Source organism: Lissotriton vulgaris, unplaced genomic scaffold, assembly GCF_964263255.1.
Source record: "Lissotriton vulgaris unplaced genomic scaffold, aLisVul1.2 SCAFFOLD_726, whole genome shotgun sequence".
Lineage (NCBI taxonomy): Eukaryota > Metazoa > Chordata > Amphibia > Caudata > Salamandridae > Lissotriton > Lissotriton vulgaris.
This window is the reverse complement of record NW_028243544.1, coordinates 856,932-882,883: the sequence shown is the minus strand read 5'-3', so window position 1 is coordinate 882,883 and position 25,952 is coordinate 856,932. Positions and strand designations below refer to the sequence as shown.

Here is a 25,952-nt window from a genome sequence, read left to right as displayed (position 1 = left end):
AGGGGTTGCAGATAAACATTAAAAAGGAGTGGGGGCAATGCGGATCCCTGAGGGACTCCGCAATCAAGTGAGCCTAGGTCAGATGTTGCATCATCCAGTTGTATCCTTTGTGTCCTGCCAGAGAGAAAAGATTCAAGCTAATGGTGGGCTAGGTCTTAAATACCTAAGGTGGCCAGTCTGTCCAGCAGGAGAGTATGGCTGACAGTATCAAATGCCGCTGATAGGTCTAATAATATCAGGGCACACAGTTTTTTACCGTCAGCCATAACTCTAAGCTCATCAAGCACTGAGAGCATCACCAACTCAGTGCTATGATGTGCTCGAAACCCAGCTTGACGTCCCTGGAGAAGATGGTGAACCTCCAGGAACGACGAGAGTGTTTTGAGAACATGCTGTTCTAAGATTTTGGCCAGAAAAGGTAACTGGGATATTGGCCTGTAGTTTTTTAAGTTGGTTGCGTCTGCACCTGGCTTTTTTAATAAGGGCTTAACTCGTGCCTCTTTGAGGCTGAATGGCAGATAGCGGGTATCTAGAGAGTTGTTAAGTAAGGAGATGATGTGTCCTTCTAGACCTGGGAGTGCCATTCGGAAAACCCTGGGAGGGCATGGATCCGATGGGGAACCTGTTTTAATTTGGTTCATAAGCTGCCTAACAGAGGCCATGTCCAGTTGTGGGAAACTGGAGAGAGTGTGATTGGGAGGGGGAGGTTTGAGGGCACGGCGGTAAGGGATAACTAATGGGGGTGTTATAAATATCTAAGAGAATGAGCCTAACTTTTTCCAGAAAGAAAGATTGAAAGGTATTACAATCAATTGGGGCTTCTGCTGGCATGCCATCCCTTTTTTTTTACTGAGCTCTGTCAGAATTCTAAAGGTTTCTTTCTGTTTATTTCCAGCATTGTTTATTCTAGCTTCGTAATATTCAGATTTGGTTAACATGATGCATTTTCTGTAGGATTTGAGCGATGACTTATATTTATCTCGATCTGCGAGGTCATTGGTTTTACGCCACTGTCTTTCAGTATAACGAAGCTTTCTTTTAGAATCTCTCAGTGAGGAATTAAACCATGGGGCCCCTTTTTTTTGCTTCTTTGACCTAATGTTTCCATTCTGGTGCTAACTGATCAATGGCCGAACATAGGTTTTTGTGAGGATTGCACAATCTTGATCTAAATTCTCTTGTTCGCTAGCATGAGGGGTATCTGCGAGAAGGAGGTCTGTCAGGGTTACTGGGTCCATTTTATTCCATTGATGTACCATTTTCCATATTTGGGGTGAGTGGGTGGGGTAGCCATCTATTGGAATGCAGCAACTTATTAAGAAGTGATCTGACCAAAGGCAAGGTAAAATGTCTGTAATGGCAACCTCCGTATGGGTAGTCCAGACAAGATCTAAGGTGTGGCCTTTATTATGCGTGGGGACCTCCACTAATTGTTGGAAGCCTAGTGTGGTCATGAGAGTCTCCATCTGTGGAGTCACCGTGTCTTTGGGTTGTTTATCCCAGTGTAGGTTAAAGTCACCCACTACTAGTACTCTCTGATAACGTGTATGGATATCAGAGATAATGGTTGTGAACAGATCATTGAACTGCGGAGTTGATTTTGGGGGGCGGTATACCGTCAGAATGGCTAGACATGAATTATTAAAAGTGATTTTTACTCCGAGAATATCTGCTGAATCAGCATTCTCTGCCATTAATTTTGTGACCGTCAGTTGCTTTTTAAACCAGATTGCCACGCCCCACCCCCCTCTAATGTTATCACTACGATTACGCCACATGGCATAACCGGATTATAGCTGCTGTGTGTCTATGTTCACATAACCGGTCTGATTATGGGAAATGCTGGAATTTATGCACCCTACCTCTGCAGCACTGTGGAGCGAAGGTTGTTTCTTGCAGCTGTATGTTGTCTGGTACAAAACAATATACATACCCCCAGGCGGGTGAGGCTGCCTACTGAGGCATGAGTCTTTATACCCAGATGGGTGAGGCTATGCACTGAGGGATGAGTCTTAACACCCACACCGGTGAGACTACCCAATGAGGAATGAGACTTTATGGTCAGGCGGTTGAGGCTACCCACTGAGGGAGGAGTCTTTATACCAAGATGGGTGAGGCTACGCACTGATGGATGAGTCTTTATACCCACACGGTTGAAACTACCCACTGAGGGATGAGTCTTTATACCCACACCGGTGAGACTACCCAATGAGGAATTAGACTTTATGGTCAGGCGGTTGAGGCTACCCACTGAGGGAGGAGTCTTTATACCCAGATGGGTGAGGCTACGCACTGATGGATGATTCTTTATACCCACACGGTTGAAACTACCCACTGAGGGATGAGTCTTTATACCCACACCGGTGAGACTACCCAATGAGGAATTAGACTTTATGGTCAGGCGGTTGAGGCTACCCACTGAGGGAGGAGTCTTTATACCCAGATGGGTGAGGCTACGCACTGATGGATGAGTCTTTATACCCACACGGTTGAGACTACCCACTGAGGGATGAGTCTTTACACCCACACCGGTGAGACTACCCAATGAGGAATTAGACTTTATGGTCAGGCGGTTGAGGCTACCAACTGAGGGAGGAGTCTTTATACCCAGGTGGGTGTCGCTACCCACAGATGGAGGAGTCTTTATACCCAGACGGGTGAGGCTGCCTACTGAAGGCGATATGCTGTTAGCTGAGGTGCTGCATCATTACACACTGAGTGGACAAGGCTTGATGCCCAGAAATGGAGCTTCCCATGGAGTTGGTGAGGCAGGCTGTCGTTGTGAATAGTTATTTGTTATGTTTTAGAAAGTGCAACTGCACCCAGGGAGTGAGAGCGCACTGTGCAGCAGTACAATGTGATTGAAAGGCACCCCTTTCCAGTGAGCTAGCAGAAACATATGATGAGTAACTTATGAAATAAAAACTGATAAAGATTAAATAACTGTCTCCACAAAAAACATGGAGTGAAAGCCACAAGGGATTATTATGTCACGAGATGGCGCTAAACAAAGTGTTGGAGACTTGAAGAGTAAAACAGTGGCGTAGCATAGCTCACTTGGAAGCGACAAAGAACCATACGTTTGATGACTGTGAAAAGAGAGAGGTGGGAATATCATACAAGAGCTTCTTGGAGGTTGACATTAGACACCAACACTAATGAAGTGGAGCGGAATGACACAGAGAGTAGAGAATGTCTGGGGGTATTGCACGGGTGGCTAGGCTAGAGTTTACCCAGCATGTGGGTGAAAAGGTGGAACAGAAGATGAGGTGGCGGTGAAGACGCAGGTAACTAAGTAGCCAAAAGAGATCAAAAATGTATCTGGAGGGAAGTGAAAGTGACTAGACAAAGAAAGACTAGACCATTAGAGAGAGGTACCCTTGAGGCTACCAACTGAGAGGGTAAGGTTAACTGCCTATGCACTGTGAATCCCCTGACGGGTTAAGTTACCCCTGAGGTGAGGTGTATAATCTTCTTGTCTCTTTGTGTATTTATTAAAAAATCTGGGGTTGCTGGTTCTGTGTGGGGTACTATCTTGTTTTTGTCTCTGCTTTTTACTTTTGTTTCACAGTGTCTCTAAAAAGCACATTCTCTTGTTTTTAGATGAGTCTTTACATGTAATTTTTTCTCTTTCAGGTTTCTTGTTTGCAAAGCCTGCAGTTCCCAGAAGCAGTCGATCAGAGCCTGCAGATCACTGGCGTGTCTTGGAATTCTACAGGGTCTGTTGTCGCTTGCTCCTATGGCAGGTGAGAATCTGGGCTGCTTGAGCTTTTGCTTGTGGGGATCTCAGTGAAGCAGAGGAATGAATGACAAAAACATGGCACTTTTGGCACAGCAGGTCGATGATGGGAGGCGTTGAGATGCTGATGTGGTAATCCAGCATGACTGAATTTTACAACCATCAAGCTGATAAGTTTCCAACATTTGAAAAAGAAATTCATCAGTGCTGGCCGCCTGTGGTTCTTATATGTAATTCTTATGTTTGTGTCACCTAAACAGGAGGTGTTGATTGTTATTTTGCTGCAGAGAGCAGTAACCAGGCTGCTGTTTAAAGAACCCAGCTGTCTGATTAGTAGTTCCGTCCGATGCACACTACTTGGGTGTTTGGGGACTTAAGCAGCTGGTCACCACACAGCTGGACACTCGCTCGACCTGATCTTCTCCACCAGCGGGAACATCAGCTACAGCCACACCACTCAACTCTCCTGGACCGACTGTTATTGTGTACATCTCTCCTTCATCATGCCCACCATACACCACTGCCATCATCTTCCCCCTCGCAGAAGGATCAAGGCCAACAAGTAACTTCTCGTCAACTCCCTCGGTGCAACCTCTTCGACGATGCCCACGGACGGCAACACCGCAGCACGCAACCTCCACAGATGGATCTCCAACTGCGCCGACACCCTGGCACCACTCAAGAAAAGACCAGGCAAACAACACTCCAAGAAGTCCAGCTGGTTCACTCTCGTCCAGCTGGTTCACTCCCACCCTGCATGAGTCTAGACACACCTGCAGGCACTTCAAGAAGAAATGGAGGCACAACCAAACCCCAGAAACTCGCACAACCTTCAAATCCACCATCAACGCACACCACCCCCTGAAACCCACAAAAAAATGGCCCTCCAAGACCGAATCAATGCTACCTCACACAATAGCAAAGAACTCTTGCCATCAAGTAGTTCGCCACGCCCAACAGCGAGACATCAGACATGCCCCCTCACATGACCTTTGCAAAAAACTTTGCACCTTCTTCCACCACAAGATCAGGAAGATTTACGACTGCTTCAACACCCTAGACCCGGCCACCACCATCACACACAACCAAGCTGCACCCCAACAGACAGTGCTCTGCTTGACCCTGCTCACAACAGAGGCCATGCTCAAGACCATGAAGAGCATTCACGCAGGTGCCCTGACGGATCCGTGCCCGTACCACATCTTCCACAGAGCAGCTGCTGCCATCCCACCCCCCAGCTTTGTCGCACCATCAATTGCTCCATCTAAACCACCACCTTCCCCGACGACTGGAAACACGCCGAGATCAACCTCCTGCTGAAGAAGCCACCCTTAAAACAGACAGACCTCAAGAACTTCAGACTGATCTCACCCCTCCCCTCCCAGCAAAGTTCTTAGAAAAGGCCAACAATGCCCAACTCTCTGAGTTCATCGAAGTGACCCACGTCCTGGACACCTCCCAATCCGGCTTCTGAAGCAACCACAGCACAGAGACTACAATCCTCGCCGCCACACACAACATCCACTCCCTCCTCGTCCGGGGCGAGACCGCAGCCCTCATCCTACTAGACCTCTCGGCAGCCTTCAACACCGTCTCCCACTGCACCCTAATCACAAGACTCCATGGAGCCGGCATCCGTGACAAGGCTTTGGACTGGATCTACTCCTTCCTCACCGGCCAGACCCAGCAATTCAGATCCACGGAGATCAGCTGTGTTGTACCCCAGGGTTCCTCCCTGAGCCCCACGGTCTTCAAAGTCTCCACCCATCTTCAGAAGCCACAAACTCAACATCGTCTCCTACGCTGATGGCACCTAGCTGATTCTTTCTCTCACCAATGAACCCATAACCGCCAGAACCAACTTTCACAGTGGAATGAAGGCCGTTGCTACCTGGATGACAGACAGCTGACTCCAGCTCAACTCGACTTACTCATCCTGGGACCTCAATTACCCCCCCCCCCCCCCCCCTGCCCCCACCTCCCTCCCACTTTGGATTTCTGGTGGCCAGCCACTCTGGGATATCCCCCACTGGGAGAAAGTGCCCCCACTTTTTTCTGAACTGCTGATGTGCTTTGACTGAGTGTGCCCTGGGCTCCTGCCAACCAGGTAACCAGGGCCTGTGTTCCTTCCCTGAAACTGTGTTGAAACTAAAACCCAATTGGCCCCTCTGGCCACTTGTCAGCCCCTAGTAAATGGTACCTTAGGTACCCAGGGCATGGTGACCAGAGAAGACCCCTAAAGGGCTGCAGCACTTATTGTGCCACCCTTAGAGGCCCTGTACCCTGACACCCACACACTGCCTGTGCAGGCTGAGTGTCTAAGTACAGAACTAAACAAAGAGTCAACATGCCACACATCCCTGTGTACCATGCCCACAAACCCACTGCCCTGGCATACATCAGTCACCCCTCTAGCTGGGTGCCCTATGCCAGAGGTGAGGGCACAGGTGCATAAGCCTTGTGCCCCTACAGTGCCCAGGGCCATTTCTGGGCACTGTAAGTGCAGTGATGCCATTAAGAGTATATGGTGCTGGGAGTTTGTCATTACAAACTCCACAGCACCATAATGGCTACACTGAAGACTGAAAAGTTTGGTACCAAACGTCTCAGCACATTAAACCTGCACTGATGCCAGTGTGGGATTTAATGAAAAATGCACCACAGAGGGCATCTTAGAGATGCCCCCTGAAACCTAACCACAATCCACATCTGGACTGATAGGCTGCCTAGGCTGCCACACAGCAGACATGTTGGACCCCTGGGTGGAGAGCCCCCACTCTCCTGGGCCTGCAACAATGCACATCCTGGGCGAGGTGCTAGGTCTCCTCCCCCAGCATGGTCAGGGGGAAGCTTCAAAGGCATACCGCCTCTGTGAGCTTCTCCAGACCATTTGCTGTACCCAGCAACCAGCCCCCACCCGTCTTGACCCCCACTCTGGCAGGAAGACTGGTGGGAAAAACTACGTCAGGAAGGGGGGCGTCCCAGCCTGTGCCAAGCCCACCCCTCAGGTGGTGGAGACACTATTTATATTCCTGAAAAATCACTGCAATAACCAAAACGATTTTACTAAATTGTTTTCAGCTTAGACCCCAGGACTGAATCTAGGATCCAGTCCTGGAACTACCAAAGTAATCTACAAAGTAATCAACTGTACTTATATAAGGAAAACCCATTGAGCTCAATGCTAAAGTGTGTTTAGAATTGTGTTGCCTACTGCAACCCCTGTACCTATTGTGTTTACAAAGTTTATTGCCTTTTTGCAAAGTAATCATCTGAGACCTCTCATATTGAGAACAGTATATTTTGATACCTGTTGGTTCTAAAAATAAAACAACTATATCTGTGATATAAAAACAATTGGCCTTGAGTTCAGTCCTTGAGTGTGTGAAAACCTTTGCTGACTGAGTGTGTACAACTGACGTAAATAATTAATTTACTCTCTTAATTTCTATGCAGGTAAGTACTTAATCAATAATAACTCAATCAGAAGGAAAGAAAACAGAGTCCGTGGTGTTAGAGTTTCTAAGGGTTTTATTCCTCATAAAGGAATCAGGATATCGTGTTCTGACCACCACAGGGGTGTCAGAAGGGATAGATGAGCGCGCTAACGTTTATTGACAATACATAGCTTATATACTTGATTTACATCATAACGTTCAATGTAAGAGGCGTAACAGCTGAGAGAAGACAAGATAACAGTATACACGTGGTGCTAGTACATCATCAAGAGGCGTAAACTAGGCGTAATTAGGGTGTGTGCTAGAAACGTCACTGATAGGTGACGCAAGTGGGTGGCACCAAGGGGTGGTGCTAACAGAATGTTGCAATGTCAGCAGAAATCGGAAGCTTGGATGCGCGCGCAGCTGCATGACGTGTGATAGACGGGGTGCAGGGGACTTGACATTTACACTGACGGAAAGAGACAGAAGTCTGACATGTCAGATCAACTTGTACTTCTATCATATCTGGTATCTGGTGTTTAGGAACTAAGCTATCTGGGCAGAAAGGTCTCTAGAGCAAAAGCTATTCTATACTTGCTAGGAGTGCGTGTATAAGCGCCTGAGTGTCTGTATGAGAAGCGTGGGGCATGGGGCCTTCCATGGAAGCATGGCAACAGAGGCTATGAATTACTTGCATAAAGACAGGTCGGCCCTTTAGCCCTGTAGCTGAGGAAGGATGTTTACTGAAGCTAGCAGGCTGGAATGTATCTTCGGGGAGGAAAACAGATAACGCGAAGGTTATAGTCAATCTTGGCAGGCAGCAGGCTGAGCTGAGCACGGAGGGCCGCGCTAGAAGTAAGTCAGGGTTCACGGGTACGGGGGCTGCTTGGGCAGAGGCCCTCGCAGTCAGAAGCCAGAAAAGAGGCTCGGTGGCAGAGATTCAGGGCCTACTTTCAGCCAGGCTGAGAAACGTAGGAATACACTTCAAAAAGACGTTGGCATAGCATGCTTAGGAGCGGACCATCAAACCCATTCATGGTGGGTCTGAAAGAGGACAAGTTAACGTTGGACGCAAATGTATTTGCGTCTTCATAGCTGGTACAGGAGGGAAGTTACATGCACTTTTAACTCGTACATGGAGTCGGTGGGGTACTCGCTAGGGAACACAACATGACCATAAAATTTATATTACCTCATTCCCTCCTTGTTCCCTACGGACCCTTCATGATATATCGATCCTCATAAATCGATCTGTTTGTTCTTGTAACATTATATGTTCATCTTTCTTTCTCTGACTGTTTGAAAGGCAACTGGAATGCTCAATGCAGGATGTGGCACACAGTCCACATATCGCTGGCCCACACTGCAGGCATAGGCAACAACTGAACACTATAACAAGACCAATGCCTAGGAAGGATAAGATCTTCCATCCCCAAGCCGTTAACGTAGTCCAGAACCAACCGGACCAAGTCCAGGTGCCTGGATTCTGATGTATCTGATTTGCAATTTTATGTAAACGGGTGATAGCTTGATAGACAGATGGTGCATTTTGTGGAATGAAAACACAGCAACTTGACCCGATGACCTTACAGGCTCCACCTCTATCTGCCAAGATGACGTCAATCACAAGACGATTTTGAAGGACAACAGTCCGTATAGCAGACTGCTCCTCTGTTAAGTTACCTAGAGCGGAGGCAGTTTCGTTCACTACTGCTTCAAGTGTTCTCGTTAATCTGCGTATTAATTTACTGTTTTGGACAGGTCCTAGGAAGAAAAAGAATCCTTTATTGAAATCAGTGTACTGTTCCCATGCCGTTTCTGTGTAGTCGACAAGGGGAATATCTCTTTTGGGTCTATTCGGTGCAAGATTTGTATTTCTATGGTAATCAGGGGGAGCTAGGAAAACAGGTGGCAGAAGGAATGCAATGTAACAGGTACCATCCCAGTCTGGAGGCAAACGTATGTATGCGGTATGACCACAAACGAAGTAGGAATGACTGGTAGCTTTAAAGGACGATTTACCATGGTCACTGAACTCGACCACAGTAGTGCATTTACTATGACCTACGTGTACTGAACCTTTCTTGCTAACACATAATTCACCTGTGACTGGTAATACTAACATATGGGGCAAAACTGGAGCAGTTTCAGATTCAACAGTGAGGATCATAAGGCTAATTGTGTAATTACCTAATCCATATACTTCATTTTCTAGATCAGTTCCTATTCGAGTGGGAAGTCCCTCTTTATCAGGATAACAGACGTTGAGCAGGACTAAGTTCAAGTTTCCCCAAACCCAGCCCCCTTCGGAAACAGCGATATCAGGATCTAAGGAATTAATTATTTTAAACCATGCTCCACAGGAGCCATTGTGAGTGAATGGGTAGGGAAAGAGGGGCAGAGCTCCCTTATAATTCTGGTAGGGAGGGAGTCGACCACATATCCAGCAGTCTGTAGCATTACTTGTCTGATGGGAATGGTGTAACATACTAATGAATGTATTGTTGCGCAGCGCAAGTCTGTAAGAGAGTTCATGTGCAGGAAGTTCACTAAAAGTGTGTTCAGCAGAGACATTGTAAGCAGATTGTTCACGCCTGAAAATAGGCCAGTATATAGGTAACAGAATGCTGGCAATAATGAGTAGTATACTGAGAATAAACATGATTATTAGTGTCACTATGCAGTGACTACGAAGCGATTTGCAATATGTTCTTTTCTTTTCCTCTCTCTCTCTAACTCGATCTAGGGGATACATGTCAGAAACTATTTAACCGATTCACCTAGGGGAGGACTTAAACAATTAAACTGTCTGACTTGCTAGATCGAAGCTTCATACGGTAAAGTTCTTGAGGAGTCTTTTCTCTTTTAGGCACAGTAACGTCTTGTGCTTCAACACAGTCTTTGATGGGGGTGGACGAGTCAGAGTCCTGTTTCAGTCCGTTTTTTAGTTCATTGCATAGTTTGATGTGACTCGTGTGGACCCACCCCTTTCTCCCCTCGATTTTCACGGCGGTCCTGGTGGTAAGCAGAACGGTCTTTGGAGACTTCCAGCGGGGCTCCAGCGGACTTTTCCGGTCGAAATTCCGGACGAGTACCAGGTCCCCTGGACGGACCTCATGCGCCTTCACATCGGTGTTGTCAGGGAAGGCTGCGGCAACCTGTGAACGACATGATTGGAGTGCAGACATCAAGGAGGCAAGGTAATCTGTCAACATGTTACAATCAACATCAGTGATCTTTTTCGGAACGGGCGTCCCCCACATATTCGGTGGTCTGCCAAAGACCACTTCGTACGGGGATAGCCCTGATCTTGAGTGGGCGACCATTCTCATGTAGAATAGTGCCACGGGCAGGGCGACTATCCAGTCGACCCCTTTTTCCTGACAGATCTTGGCAAGACGGATTTTTAGTGTCTGATTATGCCTTTCTACAAGGCCAGCTGCTTCGGGATGTCGGACACAGTGGAACCTCCACTGATATCCTAGCAAGAGGGAAACTTGTTTCATCAACTCGGACGAGAACGGCTGTCCGTTATCTGAGTACACGACACGGGGCAAACCGTACCGTGGGAAGAATTCACGAACCAACTGTCTGGCAGTGGTCGGAGCAGTGTAGTCTGGGACTGGGTATGCTTCGGTCCAGCGGGACAGAGCACAAACAATTACAAGGACATACTTAAATCCTCTACAGCTATTCATCTGGATATAATCCATCTGGAGGACTTCAAAAGGGTGATCGGGAGGATGGAATCCACCTTGCTCAACAGGGACGCTTTTACCTGGATTGAACTGACAACAGATCATGCAAGTACGCACTTTCTGTTTTGCTGCTGCTCGTAAGTGTTTGTTGTACCAGAGATTCTGTAAGCTGTCTAACATGGCTTTCTCTCCAAGATGGGCAGGACTATGTGCTGTATTTATCATGACTTGAACCATTGAGTCGGGGAGAAACCATATAGATTTTCCCTTCGTCACCCAACCTTGATCTGTCTGAATCCCTCCTAGTTCAGTCCATTTCTTTATCTCCTCTGGAGTAGCATGTGTCTGGATGTCAATTACGTCTAGGGCGGGATCTCTAACTGTCATACACTGTGTCTGTACTATTGTCTTTGTCACATTAGTAGTCTGGGTGTGAGTCAGTGCTGTATGTTTTGCTGTCTGGTCTGCCAGGTCGTTACCCTGGGAAACGGAATCTGTGACTTTAGTATGTGCCTTACATTTCATGACTGATATGCCCGAGGGCAAATGTATTGCTTCTAACAGTGCTTGAATGAGGGGGCCATGTTGTATCTTGGCCCCATGGGAAGTCAGAAAACCTCGTTCTTGCCAGAGGACTCCGAAGTCGTGTACAACTCCGAAGGCATAGCGGGAATCTGTGTATATGTTAACATTTCTGTTCTTGGCTAGAATACAGGCTCGGGTCAGAGCGATGAGCTCTGCTGCTTGAGCAGACAGTGTGTCAATACGATGTGTTTCTTTAATTTCAGTTTCAGTGGTCACGGCGTACGCGGCCACTAATTCTCCTGTACTTGTTCTCATGCATGAACCATCCACATAAAGTGTCAGGTCTGGATTTGTCAATGGGACATCTGTTAAGTCTCGTCTAGGCTTAGTTACTGCATTAATTATTTCTATACAATCATGCGGAGCTGGATCTGTCATAACTGTAGGTAACAGTGTTGCTGGGTTCAGGATGCTGCAACGTCTGATTTCTATGTGTGGCTGGAATAGTGTTAATTCATAACCTGTCAGTCGTGCTATAGTTAAGTGTTGAGTCTGGGTTCTGTTTAACAAAACCTCTACAGAATGTGGTACTTGAACTGTTAACTGATGACCTAAGACAATTGAATCACTTTGTCTTATTGCTAACGCTGTTGCTGCTACTGACTTTAAACACGCAGGGAGTGCTTGAGCTACTGAATCCAATGTACTAGAAAAATAAGCACAAGGCTTATGTGAACCTGCTTGGTCTTGAGTGAGGACAGACAACGCTGTGCCATCACGTTCTGTAACAAAAAGTGTAAACGGTTTGCTGTAACATGGTGTCGCTAAAACTGGTGCTTGGCATAAAACTTTCTTTAATTCTTCAAAAGCTTGTGTGTGTTCCTGAGTCCAAGGGAGGACAGTCGAAGTTGCTGCCTCCTGTGTCGTTAACTGGATGAGTGGTTTAGCTAAAAATGCATACTGGGGAATCCATTGTCTGCAGTACGAGGTGAGGCCTATGAAGGCCCGCACTTCCTTTTGTGTCTTGGGTTGCGGCATGTTCACAATTAACTGAATGCGATCGGGAGTGAGCTGTCTCCCCACTTTGGACAGTAAGTGACCCAAGTACACAACTTGCTGAACACAGAATTGTAGCTTCGAAGGAGACACCTTGTGTCCCTTGTCAGCCAGGAAATGTAAAACTGTCAGTGATGCTTTTTCACATTCGGGCTCACTTCGTGCGGTGATCAGCAGATCATCGACGTATTGTAGTAAAGCGGTGTTAACTGGCATTTGAATACAATCTAGTTGTCTTTTCAGTGCTTGACTATAGATGCTGGGGCTTTCTGTGAATCCTTGAGGTGCGCGTGAAAATTTGAAACTGCGTCCATTTAAACAGAATCCGAAGAGATATTGGCTCTCTGGATCAATAGGCACGCTGAAGAAGGCGATCTTGAGATCAATTACAGTAAAGAACGTTGCTTCTGAATCAATAGTAGTCAAGAGAGATGATATATCGGGGACCACAGGATACTGTGGGATAATGCATTTATTCAATTCTCGAAGATCAATCACCAACCGATATACTGGCGGTGCATTGGGATCAGTACGTTTAAGAATCGGAATGATGGGTGAATTACAGATATTGGAGTCGGTTTCGACGACCACTCCTTGGGCAATGAGCTCTTCAATGATTTTCAGTAAAGCCGCTACAGCATCGGGTGGTAACTTGTATTGTCTGATTCTGGGTAATACAACACCTGCCTTGAGGGTAACGCGGTATGGTGTAATGTGCATACATCCTACATCAGTTGGGCCTTTTGCCCACAAGTAATCAGGTACATTTTTCAATCTGACGTCAAACTCACGAAGAACGTAATGACCCTTGAAATCCCGCAGAAAGAGTCTAACTCCCTCCGGGGAGCAGCATATTATAGCTCCTAGAGCCTTCAATGTTTTAATTCCTAATAGATTTTCCGGACATGATTTTGTTAGTAACAGGTCTGTAACGCGTGATAATGGACCCACAGCCAGGGGAACTGGTTCTGATACTTCATTTACAATAGGCTGTCCTGAAAACCCAAGGGAAACATTTTGTGAGCCTGAGAGGGGTGCCCCTGGAACTTCGTCATGACTTATTGTAGTGCGACTTGCCCCTGTGTCAATTAAAAACTTTCTATCTTTCCCCAATACTTGACTGTGTACATAAGGACCTTCTTGATCTACAGGAATCTCGATAAGAGGCAAGCCACCTTCCCTCTCTAGGCTGTTTCATGTATATCGGGAATATTCGGGGTAAGCAGACTGGGCATACTGGTACATCTGTTGTGAGACTTGCTGAGTTGCAGCAATGGGCTGTGGCTGTGGTACTGCTACGGTCTGTGCTGTCTGTGCAGATGCATGCATGGGCTGTGTATTCTGTGTAGACTGATGCTGGTTATGGTCTTGTCTAGGCGGATGCGGTCTCTCTTTAGTTTTACCTGTCGCTATGTTATGTTTCAGAACTGCACATTCGTGTACGTAGTGACCTGGCTGCTTGCAATAATTGCATGTCCCTTTAACAGGAGCTGCAGTGTGACTTGTCTGGGTCGTACCTTTTCTGTGACTGTCGGATGGAACCGTCTGGGCTACTAACATTTTCATTTTCGTGTCTTTCATACGTTTCTGTTCCTGATCTTGTTCTTCCCTAATTCTATTCTGGTGATATTGTAACATTTGTAACATCTGGGATGGCGTATTTGCTTGCCATGTACTCTCGACCTTATACACTCTATTTTTAACTAACGGTAGGGAATTCTCGACTAACTTTGATACAAAAAGATGTGGGTACGACTCGCTACTTGGCTGGAGGCCACTATTGATAATAAAACATTTCTCGAATCTTGAATAAAAGTCGCTAGTATCTTCATCATGTTTCTGTTTACAGGACGAGATTGCATCCCAATCCTCCTTTCTAGTTGTCAATAATCTGGGCAGGACCTGTACTATTAAACCTGGTAATGCTTTCGTTTTGTCCCCAAGGCCTAACCCTGGAATCCGTTTTTTCTCTTCGTCTTCTATTTCTGCCCAGGCAATCTTTGTGTCTCCCACCTCCCATTCCTTTTCCTTTAATTTCTCGAATATCCCCGTAGGCAATAATACTTTCAACATTTTCATGATATCATCATATGTGTAGTCCCCCATTAGTAACATATCTTTGAGCTCTCTATGAAAACCTGCGGGGTCTTTATCATGGCACGGGACTAATTTCTTCATTTCTAACAGTTCTAACTTAGTCAGAGGCGTGTGTACATACACGCGTTTCAAAACCTTGTCCTCACCCATAACAGGGTGTACTTCTCGTAAGGGGTTCTGACTTTCAATACCACCCCTGCACTGCATATGGTACATTTTCCTTTCTGGGGGTGGGGCGGGGACATATTCGGGGCTTACAAAGGTATCATATCTGCGTCGTTGTTCTAGAATTATTTGAACTAATTTTGTACTTAAGCCTCTCCATCTATCCATCAGTAGTGCTTCCAGTGTCTCGTGTAAGGGACCTGGATCGGAATAATGTTTTCTGTATTTGATGAGAAGGTGCTGAATCATGTATACACCTGCTAATTTCTGTTCGTCGGGGGAGAGGTTCAGAAATGTCTGTGCTACGGTGTCATCATTATATATGTCTGCATTTTCGGCCCATGATACCGCTGATCGGGCTAATTCTTGTTCATCCATAGAATTGAGTACATGGTACCCAACTCGATCTCGAAGCCGTTTATCAGTTTCCTGGAACTGATGCTCAGCAGAATTCGGATTCGTTAAGGCAGAGAAGAAAACTCTCTTGCTTTCTGGACGGATACCCTTCCTAAGATAAGTTCCCTTACCTACATATGCTATAGTGCTTGTAGTCGGTTCTGGTTCTTCAGATTCTTCTTCCTCCTCGGAGGGAGCCTTTTCTTTCTCTTACTCGTGTACTGCTATCACTGCTTTCTTAATCTTTTTATACATGGCCTCTATGCAATTTTGTCTGTCATGTTTTCCGTCGGCTATATTTTGACCCCACTTATTCAATGCATCTAATTCACTCTGATCTGTTCCGGGCCTGTCTCGTTCTCTTATTAGACAATTTATGAAAAATCGTAGTATCAGTGCTTGCATGTTAACTTTCTGTTTCTCCAGGGCATCCTTAATACTGTCGGGGTCCTTTCCCGTTTGAACGAACTCATATATTCTATCTAGGCGCTCCTTCATTCCTGCATAACATAACAAACTATCAGTAGCAGATCTTAACCGTAATGACGCTAATATCATTAAGTCGTCCTGTCCGGGTTCTGGATCATATCTACAAACTGACATATTTTCCTTTAATGCGTCAAGGCGCGATGAATTAGAAGAACGGGGGGATCTGTGCGTAAGAGGACTCTGCATACCTCTGAGATTTAATCTGTGAGTCGGTGGCGGGGTCTGGAGACCCGCGGTCGCACCTCCTGAAGCGGAAGCTTGGGCATTATCTCTGTGTGCAGTCAGTATCTGAATTTGTCTTTTAGTAGGATCTGATTGAAGTGGTTTCGGCAAATCAGTTTTAGGTGAGGGAAGTGGCGGGGCTGGCGGAACGGAACTAGCCTTTTTCGGTGTCGGCTGAGCGTGATCTTGGGGAGCAGTACCACCCCCGGCCCCGTCAGTAGGCAGGGCACGAACAGGCAGATTGGTGTAAGCTGGCGCTACATCTTCGAGGTATGAATTTAGGAATATGTCTTTAGTAGTCTTATGCATTACTTTAGTTGGAACTAATGGTGACGGCAAATTTTTCGGTATTTCTGAAATGGCGTCAGGGGTACCATCGGCCAAGAGATACATGTTGTTCACTTTGCCATTTTGGATACGATCTATTTGTTCTACTTTTACTCGAATTCCCTCAGTAACTAATTCGTTTTCTTGGGCCTTTTCTGATTCTTTAAGCCTGTCTTCTCTACGGAGTGCTCTATCAGCACGCTTACGTGATTCCTTACGCCAAAATTCTATGGCGTCTTTCTGAGATTGTCTAGCTTTCTTTTTCCGTAATATTTCTTCTACCTTTATGATGCACTCGGCATCCCATGTTCCGTTAACTGGCCATCGGTATCTTTCCTCTAGGTGCTTGGTATAATCTGTCCATAACTCTAGATACAAGATGGCGTCTATGCCATGCTTATTATACATGAAATTACCTGGAGTGTCCCTAGGGGGAATTGGAATCTCTTCCTCTAACATCCCTTTCCTAGTTCCTATCTGCTTTAATTTGTTGAAAAACGGCATTGTGCCTACTTGATACTGAAATGCTTGATCCTTAATACTTAATTTCGCCTGTAACTATTTAAACAAGAAAACACAATAATGCACAAAAACAATCACATTCATACCACGACATTAATCACATGAAACATTTAAAGACATAGCTAACTTCCCCCTACTCTGAATGTACCGCTCAACGATACGGATACACTGCTGTAACAGTGCAGAAATTCGGAATACTTTATATACTGCTAAACAGTACAGATACACTGCCTAAAAACAGTGCAGACCGGACTTGCGTACCCAAACCCGTCTAGATACGACCCAGCAATGGTACTCACCGGGAAGCACGGAAAACAGAAGGCCTCGGAAAACTCGACTGGACTCGACTTGGAACTTCGGAAAACTTCGGAGAACTTCGGAAACCTGGTGGGCCTCTTCACACCTCGGACCTTGCTTCCTTCGGCTGGGCTCTGGTCGGGTTCCTCCGCACTCCTCACCGCCTCGTCTGGGCACTGATTGCAGTCTTCGTCACCTCCGTGTGTCAGAGGGGGATGCAGGAAATCCTGCCAGTACACGTGTAGTCCGTCTAACTGATGGCAGGGGACACGGATTGCAACGCACCTTCCGGCGCGTGAGGTGGGGGAGGGGTCCCTATTCGGGCGCCAAAATGACGTAAATAATTAATTTACTCTCTTAATTTCTATGCAGGTAAGTACTTAATCAATAATAACTCAATCAGAAGGAAAGAAAACAGAGTCCGTGGTGTTAGAGTTTCTAAGGGTTTTATTCCTCATAAAGGAATCAGGATATCGTGTTCTGACCACCACAGGGGTGTCAGAAGGGATAGATGAGCGCGCTAACGTTTATTGACAATACATAGCTTATATACTTGATTTACATCATAACGTTCAATGTAAGAGGCGTAACAGCTGAGAGAAGACAAGATAACAGTATACACGTGGTGCTAGTACATCATCAAGAGGCGTAAACTAGGCGTAATTAGGGTGTGTGCTAGAAACGTCACTGATAGGTGACGCAAGTGGGTGGCACCAAGGGGTGGTGCTAACAGAATGTTGCAATGTCAGCAGAAATCGGAAGCTTGGATGCGCGCGCAGCTGCATGACGTGTGATAGACGGGGTGCAGGGGACTTGACATTTACACTGACGGAAAGAGACAGAAGTCTGACATGTCAGATCAACTTGTACTTCTATCATATCTGGTATCTGGTGTTTAGGAACTAAGCTATCTGGGCAGAAAGGTCTCTAGAGCAAAAGCTATTCTATACTTGCTAGGAGTGCGTGTATAAGCGCCTGAGTGTCTGTATGAGAAGCGTGGGGCATGGGGCCTTCCATGGAAGCATGGCAACAGAGGCTATGAATTACTTGCATAAAGACAGGTCGGCCCTTTAGCCCTGTAGCTGAGGAAGGATGTTTACTGAAGCTAGCAGGCTGGAATGTATCTTCGGGGAGGAAAACAGATAACGCGAAGGTTATAGTCAATCTTGGCAGGCAGCAGGCTGAGCTGAGCACGGAGGGCCGCGCTAGAAGTAAGTCAGGGTTCACGGGTACGGGGGCTGCTTGGGCAGAGGCCCTCGCAGTCAGAAGCCAGAAAAGAGGCTCGGTGGCAGAGATTCAGGGCCTACTTTCAGCCAGGCTGAGAAACGTAGGAATACACTTCAAAAAGACGTTGGCATAGCATGCTTAGGAGCGGACCATCAAACCCATTCATGGTGGGTCTGAAAGAGGACAAGTTAACGTTGGACGCAAATGTATTTGCGTCTTCATAGCTGGTACAGGAGGGAAGTTACATGCACTTTTAACTCGTACATGGAGTCGGTGGGGTACTCGCTAGGGAACACAACATGACCATAAAATTTATATTACCTCACAACAAATGCTTTACACTGTCCTTTGGTACTGCCTTACAGCTCGACAAAGCTACCACTTTAGAGAGTAAGGTCAGACCTTACTTTAACCTCTGTTATACCTCTGGGGTTTGTGGACTCTATACGCACTGTACCTTATTCTGGTCCAGTTTATAAAGAGCCACTTTCTCACACCAACCACGACGGACCACGCATGCAACCTCAACATCATACTGGACTAATCACTCACTATGAACTGCCATATCAACCCAGCTTTCGTCACCCTGCTTCCACACGCTCTGCCTGCTTCAAAAGACATTCAGATGGATCGCCACGGAATCCAGAAAGACTGTCACCCATGCACTCATCACCAGCAGACTCTACTACGGCAACGCACTCTACGCCGGCGTCACCCTGAAACCGCTCAAGAAACTACAGAACATCCAAAACACCTCAGCCAGACCGGCCCTCAACATCCCCCGCCGTAACCAAATCACGCAACACCTCAGACAACTCCACTGGCTCCCAGTCAACAAGAGTGTTAGACGGGGACCGGGAGGGTCGGCCGAGGACAAAGGGAGAGGCCTCCGGTGAGGGCCGTCTCCAGCGATCGTACAGACAAGTAACTTCCCCCCCACAGATGGACACCACACAAGGATAAGGTTCACGTTCTTTATAAACAATTCTTGAAGTACGGTGATACGATACAATGGAAGCAGGACACGATGATCCTCTTAATTCTAGTCTCTTGACAGGGAAAGGGGTAGCGGGACAGTCTTGGTTACCAATCTGGTACTGCGATGCGATGATGGTAGCTCACAATCCTCGAGCTCGGTGTTCGAGAGGGACGGGCCGCGGCAGCGCCAGCAGGTCCCGAGGTGGTCGTAGATAGGAACGGGCCGCGGCAGGTCCCGGCGAGGACGAAGGTTGCAAGAAGGCCGCGGCAGCGCCAGCAGGTCCAACGAGGATGAAGGTTGCAGAAGGCTGCGGCAGCGCCAGCAGGCAGGACGATAGTTCACAAGGCAGGGCTGCGTCAGCGCCAGCAGTCCGTCAAGGATGAGTTCTTCACGGTGTCTCTCGACTCCAAGATACAACTGCCTTCCTGCTCTGGAGCTGCCTCAGTTATAGGTCTGGCCCCCTTTGATGTCCGGACCCTCGCACTTGGAGGTCGGGAGGTCCGAAATGAGGGAGTCCAGACACCCAGCAGGGGGGTGGAGCCAGCGCCCGGGGAGGCTGGGGGCGATCGGCACCTGGCGGGGGAGAGCCATCGACACTTCTTCCTCCCATTGACCTGCCAAGTGGTCCGTTCACCTCCTGGGTGGATGGTGGTGCCGGGATGTCGGGGCCTGGCCAGGCCCAGGGTTGGGGTCGAGCTGAGGCCATGCGGCCTCGTGGTGCAGTGTCTAAGATGGCGGCTGGGCCGGGCAATGGTGCTGACGGTGGCCCGGGCCAGTGATACAGGGATGTCCGGGAGCAGGAGTCCCGTAGGGGACGGTTTGCGGGTTGCTTCTGTGGGTAGCACCTGGAGAGCCGGTGTCCGGGCCCTGTCATGCGGGGAGGGAGCAAGCCCTTCATGTGGCCTGTCCAACAAAGAGTCACTTTCAAGTTCCTCACTCACGCCTGCAAAGCTCTCGACGATGAAGGACCAGCATACCTGAACCACCAACTCACATTCCACATGCCTGCCAGACAACTTCGATCCTCCCACCTCGCCTCCGTTCCGAGGATGCACAAAATCAGAACCGGAGGAAGATCGTTCTCCTACCTCGCTGCCAAGACCTGGAACACCCTGCCTCTGCACCACAGCCAATTCACTTTGCTGACCCAATTCAGGAAATGCCGCAAGACCTGGCTCTTCGAATAATCTTCCACCCAGTCCAAGCAGCAGACCTTCACACCCAGCGTCCTGAGACCCTCACGGGTAAGTAGCCGGCTTTACAAGTCCCTGATTGTTTGATTGATTAGGAGAAATGTGTTCTCTGCGGGAAGAACCCTGGAATTTGTGTATTTATGAAGGGTGCAACTGGTTTAGCAGGTAGTACTCCATCTGTCAAGATGGCGGAGTACATTACCTCCGCCACCTTGATAAACTACCGCCCACCAAATTTAGAGATGGCCGCCAGCCCCCGCTCATCGCTGTACATTGAAAGGTACCATTGTTGTAGGGGTTCCTTTCAGTTCAAAAAGTTTGGTGTATGCTTCTGTAAGGAGAAATGCCTTTTTTTAGTTTGGTGAACCCCGTTTTTGGACTGATGCTGCTACTTTTCGAGAGTGCACTGAGGCCTGATAACCAGAACTTGGTGCCTGTGCCCTTACCTGTAAAACATACGTCAAAGTGACTTCTACCCCATTGGCTAAGCTAGCCAACCTGTAGGTCTCTGGTAAATGGTACGCAGAGCATGTAACTTAGAGGGCTCAGCCAGGGATTGCAGCTCTGGTTGCGCCACCTTGGGGGTGACTCCCAGACCACCATCTGCAGGCTGGAAGAGCACTTGAACTGCTGGCCTGACTTTGCCATTTAACGCAATGGCAAAGGCAGAGTTTCACCAAGTACATGTGTAAGTCACCCCTCACCCCTGTGGCAGGCATAGTGAGTCCTAAGGCAGGTTGCTATATATCTCATGGGCAGAGCATGTTTTTTACATGTTCTGATGGTAAAATCGGCAAACTGTTGTTTTTACTGTGGAAAAGCTTGGTCGCTTAAATGGCGAGTGCCGAGTTATGCGCTGACCCCTCTGCTGTTCTCACTCTGGAACCGTGGCACCAAAGAGGGTCTTCCAAGGTATCAAACAATTCGTTACATTAAGCCCAACTTGATTCTCCAGTCGAAATTAATGTGCAGTGAGCAACTTTACCAGAGTTGCCACTTTGTTGTTATCAGTCCCATGTGCCCAAACTTGCTGCACACGGGGTGCTGTAGCCGAGACTGCTTTCTGCCCTCCTGGGAAGACGTGCTAGTGACTCCCAGAAAAGGATCCAGTAGGAGCCTGGTCTGGAAGGTGTCTCCTCCATCCTGCAGCAAGCCACACCAGTGTTGACCCAAAAGAAAGAAAGAGAAATGACCTTTGAAGGGCACATGGATAGCACTTGGGACAGGGGCTGATCCATTGTTCAGGCGGACAGGCTGGTACTTGAGAAAGTTGCCGAATCAGGTTTCCTGGGGGGTGTATCCCCCTTAGTAGCCAGTCCTCTGGGTCGGGCCAGGGAGCTCCACACACCAGGAGTGGAGTTCTGCCATATTGGGAGTGGGCAGAATAGTGCATCACTTAGCAGGAAGTGGTCATCAGGTAGGAGGGCACCTGGTAGCCCATTGGCTACCAATTGAATCCTGCCCTCGGGCATTTTCTGAGCATAAGTATGGCACCCCAAACTCCGATCTCACCTGGACTGGAAGAAGGTTCGAAGAAGGCCTGCACTTCTGCACCATGGAGCCAGCAAAGAGGCTGCACCGACGAGGACTGCACCTGCTGCACCAAGGGACCATCAAAGAGAGGCTGCACCGACATGGACTGCACCTGCTGCACCGACAAGGACTGCACCTGCTGCACCATGGAGCCAGCAAAGAGAGGCTGCACCGGCGTGGACTGCACCTGCTGCATCGAGGGACCAGCAAAGAGAGATTGCACCGACATGGGCTGCACCAAGGGACCAGCAAAGAGAGGCTGCACCGGCGTGGACTGCACCTGCTGCACCATGGAGCCAGCACAGAGAGGCTGCACCGACATGGACTGCACCTGCTGCACCAAGGGACCAGCAAAGAGAGGCTGCACCGGCGTGGACTGCACCTGCTGCATCGAGGGACCAGCAAAGAGAGGCTGCACCGACAAGGACTGCACCTGCTGCATCGAGGGACCAGCAAAGAGAGGCTGCACCGGCGTGGACTGCACCTGCTGCACCGAGGGACCAGCAAAGAGAGGCTGCACCGGCGAGGACTGCACCTGCTGCACCGAGGGACCAGCAAAGAGAGGCTGCACCGACATGGACTGCACCTGCTGCACTGGGGGACCAGCAAAGAGAGGCTGCACCGACGAGGACTGCACCTGCTGCACCAAGGGACCAGCAAAGAGAGGCTGCACCGGCGAGGACTGCACCTGCTGCACGAGGGACCAGCAAAGAGAGGCTGCACCGACATGGACTGCACCTGCTGCACCGAGGGACCAGCAAAGAGAGGCTGCACCGGCGTGGACTGCACCTGCTGCACTGAGGGACCAGCAAAGAGAGGCTGCACCGACATGGACTGCACCTGCTGCACCAAGGGACCAGCAAAGAGAGGCTGCACCGATGAGGACTGCACCTGCTGCACCGAGGGACCAGCAAAGAGAGGCTGCACCGACGAGGACTGCACCTGCTGCACCAAGGGACCAGCAAAGAGAGGCTGCACCGATGAGGACTGCATCTGCTGTACCGAGGGACCAGCAAAGAGAGGCTGCACCGAAGAGGACTGCACCTGCTGCACCAAGGGACCAGCAAAGAGAGGCTGCACCGGTGTGGACTGCACCTGCTGCACGAGGGACCAGCAAAGAGAGGCTGCACCGACGAGGACTGCACCTGCTGCACTGAAGGACCAGCAAAGAGAGGCTGCACCGACAAGGACTGCACCTGCTGCACCGAGGGACCAGCAAAGAGAGGCTGCACCGACGAGGAATGCACCTGCTGCACCGAGGGACCAGCAAAGAGAGGCTGCACCGACGAGGAATGCACCTGCTGCACCGAGGGACCAGCAAAGAGAGGCTGCACCGACGAGGACTGCACCTACTGCACCGAGGGACCAGCAAGGAGAGGCTGCACCGACCTGGACAGCACCTGCTGCAGCAAGGGACCAGCAACGAGAGGCTGCACCGACATGGACTGCACCTGCTGCACTAAGGGACCAGCAAAAAGAGGCTGCACCGGCGTGGACTGCACCTGCTGCACCAAGGGACCAGCAAAGAGAGGCTGCACCGGCGTGGACTGCACCTGCTGCACCGAGGGACCAGCAAAGAGAGGCTGCACCGACGAGGACTGCACCTGCTGCACCGAGGTACCAGCAAAGAGAGGCTGCACCGACGAGGACTGCACCTGTGGCACAGAGTGGCCAGCAAAGAGAGGCTTCACCGACAAGGACTGCACCTGCTGCACCGAGGGACCAGCAAAGAGAGGCTGCACTGACATGGACTGCACCTGCTGCACTGAGGGACCAGCAGAGAGAGGCTGCACCGAAGAGGACTGTACCTGCTGCACTGAGGGACCAGCAAAGAGAGGCTGCACCGGCGTGGACTGCACCTGCTGCATCGAGGGACCAGCAAAGAGAGGCTGCACCAACGAGGACTGCACCTGCTGCACCGAGGGACCAGCAAAGAGAGGCTGCACCGACGAGGACTGCACCTGCTGCACCAAGGGACCAGCAAAGAGAGGCTGCACCGACAAGGACTGCACCTGCTGCACCGAGGGACCAGCAAAGAGAGGCTGCACTGACATGGACTGCACATGCTGCACTGAGGGACCAGCAGAGAGAGGCTGCACCGAAGAGGACTGTACCTGCTGCACTGAGGGACCAGCAAAGAGAGGCTGCACCGGCGTGGACTGCACCTGCTGCATCGAGGGACCAGCAAAGAGAGGCTGCACCGGCGTGGACTGCACCTGCTGCATCGAGGGACCAGCAAAGAGAGGCTGCACCGACAAGGACTGCACCTGCTGCACCAAGGGACCAGCAAAGAGAGGCTGCCCCGGCGTGGACTGCACCTGCTGCACCAAGGGACCAGCAAAGAGAGGCTGCACCGACATTCACTGCACCTGCTGCACCGAGGGACCAGCAAAGAGAGGCTGCACCGGCGTGGACTGCACCTGCTGCACCAAGGGACCAGCAAAGAGAGGCTGCACCGACAAGGACTGCACCTGCTGCACCATGGAGCCAGCAAAGAGAGGCTGCACCGACATGGACTGCACCTGCTGCTCCGAGGGACCAGCAAAGAGAGGCTGCACCGACATGGACTGCACCTGCTGCACCAAGGGACCAGCAAAGAGAGGCTGCACCGACAAGGACTGCACCTGCTGCACCGAGGGACCAGCAAAGAGAGGCTGCACTGACATGGACTGCACCTGCTGCACTGAGGGACCAGCAGAGAGAGGCTGCACTGACATGGACTGCACCTGCTGCACTGAGGGACCAGCAGAGAGAGGCTGCACCGAAGAGGACTGTACCTGCTGCACTGAGGGACCAGCAAAGAGAGGCTGCACTGGCGTGGACTGCACCTGCTGCATCGAGAGACCAGCAAAGAGAGGCTGCACCGACAAGGACTGCACCTGCTGCACCGAGGGACCAGCAAAGAGAGGCTGCAACGACATGGGCTGCACCAAGGGACCAGCAAAGAGAGGCTGCCCCGGCGTGGACTGCACCTGCTGCACCGAGGGACCAGCAAAGAGAGGCTGCACCGACATTCACTGCACCTGCTGCACCGAGGGACCAGCAAAGAGAGGCTGCACCGGCGTGGACTGCACCTGCTGCACCAAGGGACCAGCAAAGAGAGGCTGCACCGACCAGGACTGCACCTGCTGCACCGAGGGACCAGCAAAGAGAGGCTGCACCGACATGGACTGCACCTGCTGCACCGAGGGACCAGCAAAGAGAGGCTGCACCGACATGGACTGCACCAGCTGCACAGAGGGACCAGCAAAGAGAGGCTGCACCGACATGGGCTGCACCTGCTGCACCAAGGGACCAGCAAGGAGAGGCTGCACCGGCGTGAACTGTGTAGGAGAGTAGGGTCTGCAATCCTATGATCACCCAGATTTTTTGCTTTTGTTTCACTGGTTTAAGACTTTCTCTAGGCTGTGGGCCTGCTAATCAGACCCACAGCCTAGCTGTTCTCTCACTAAATTGACATGTGTACCTTAGGTGCATTATCCAATTGGTACTGGGCCACCTTATCAGACCCTGTAACTCAGGGCATAGGTGTACCCAGGGCCTACCAGGGGCTGCAGCATGTAGTATGCCACCCCTGGCTGGCCATCTAAATCTGACACAGCTGGCTGCACGACAGCTGGGGCAAGGTGGTGTAATCACCCTTTGCTTTAGATATAGTATACCTATATCTAACCCTAAAATGGACACACAGATTCCTATCAGTCACTCCTATGGCAGGCCTTGACAATCCTGAAGGCAGAGTGCTTGGAATCGTGTGAAATGGTACTCTGGCATGAGCTGAGCCCGTTTGCAGCTTGCGGAACCAAGTCCTAATAGCTGTTCCATGATAACGCATACCATATACTCTTAAGTGCATTATAATCCTCGCGGTTAAATGCTATCTCTGGTATCGCTTTATCAAAACATGTCGAGTAAGGTGTCATACGAATTGGAATACTAACCCCTCGCCAATTCTGGCGACGGGGTTAGCATTCCACCCTTCTAGAGGGACACGACATGTATGTAACTGTGAACCCCGGTTAAAGTTAACTCAAGCCTCAGCATCAC

The 25,952-nt window shown here is 49.5% G+C and overlaps 1 protein-coding gene across 2 annotated transcripts in view; it reads left to right on the top strand.

The window, feature by feature from the left end:
• DYNC2I2 (dynein 2 intermediate chain 2) overlaps positions 1–25,952 on the top strand; it is a 116,570-nt gene that overhangs the window by 45,727 nt on the left and 44,891 nt on the right. For both annotated transcript variants that reach the window (XR_015304130.1, XM_086948615.1), the window contains exon 3: positions 3,637–3,746. Coding sequence is in view for 1 of the 2 variants with exons in the window: in XM_086948615.1 (XP_086804741.1) it covers positions 3,637–3,746 (110 nt within the window). In the remaining variant the exon portion in view is untranslated. The remainder of the gene's footprint in view (positions 1–3,636; positions 3,747–25,952) is intronic.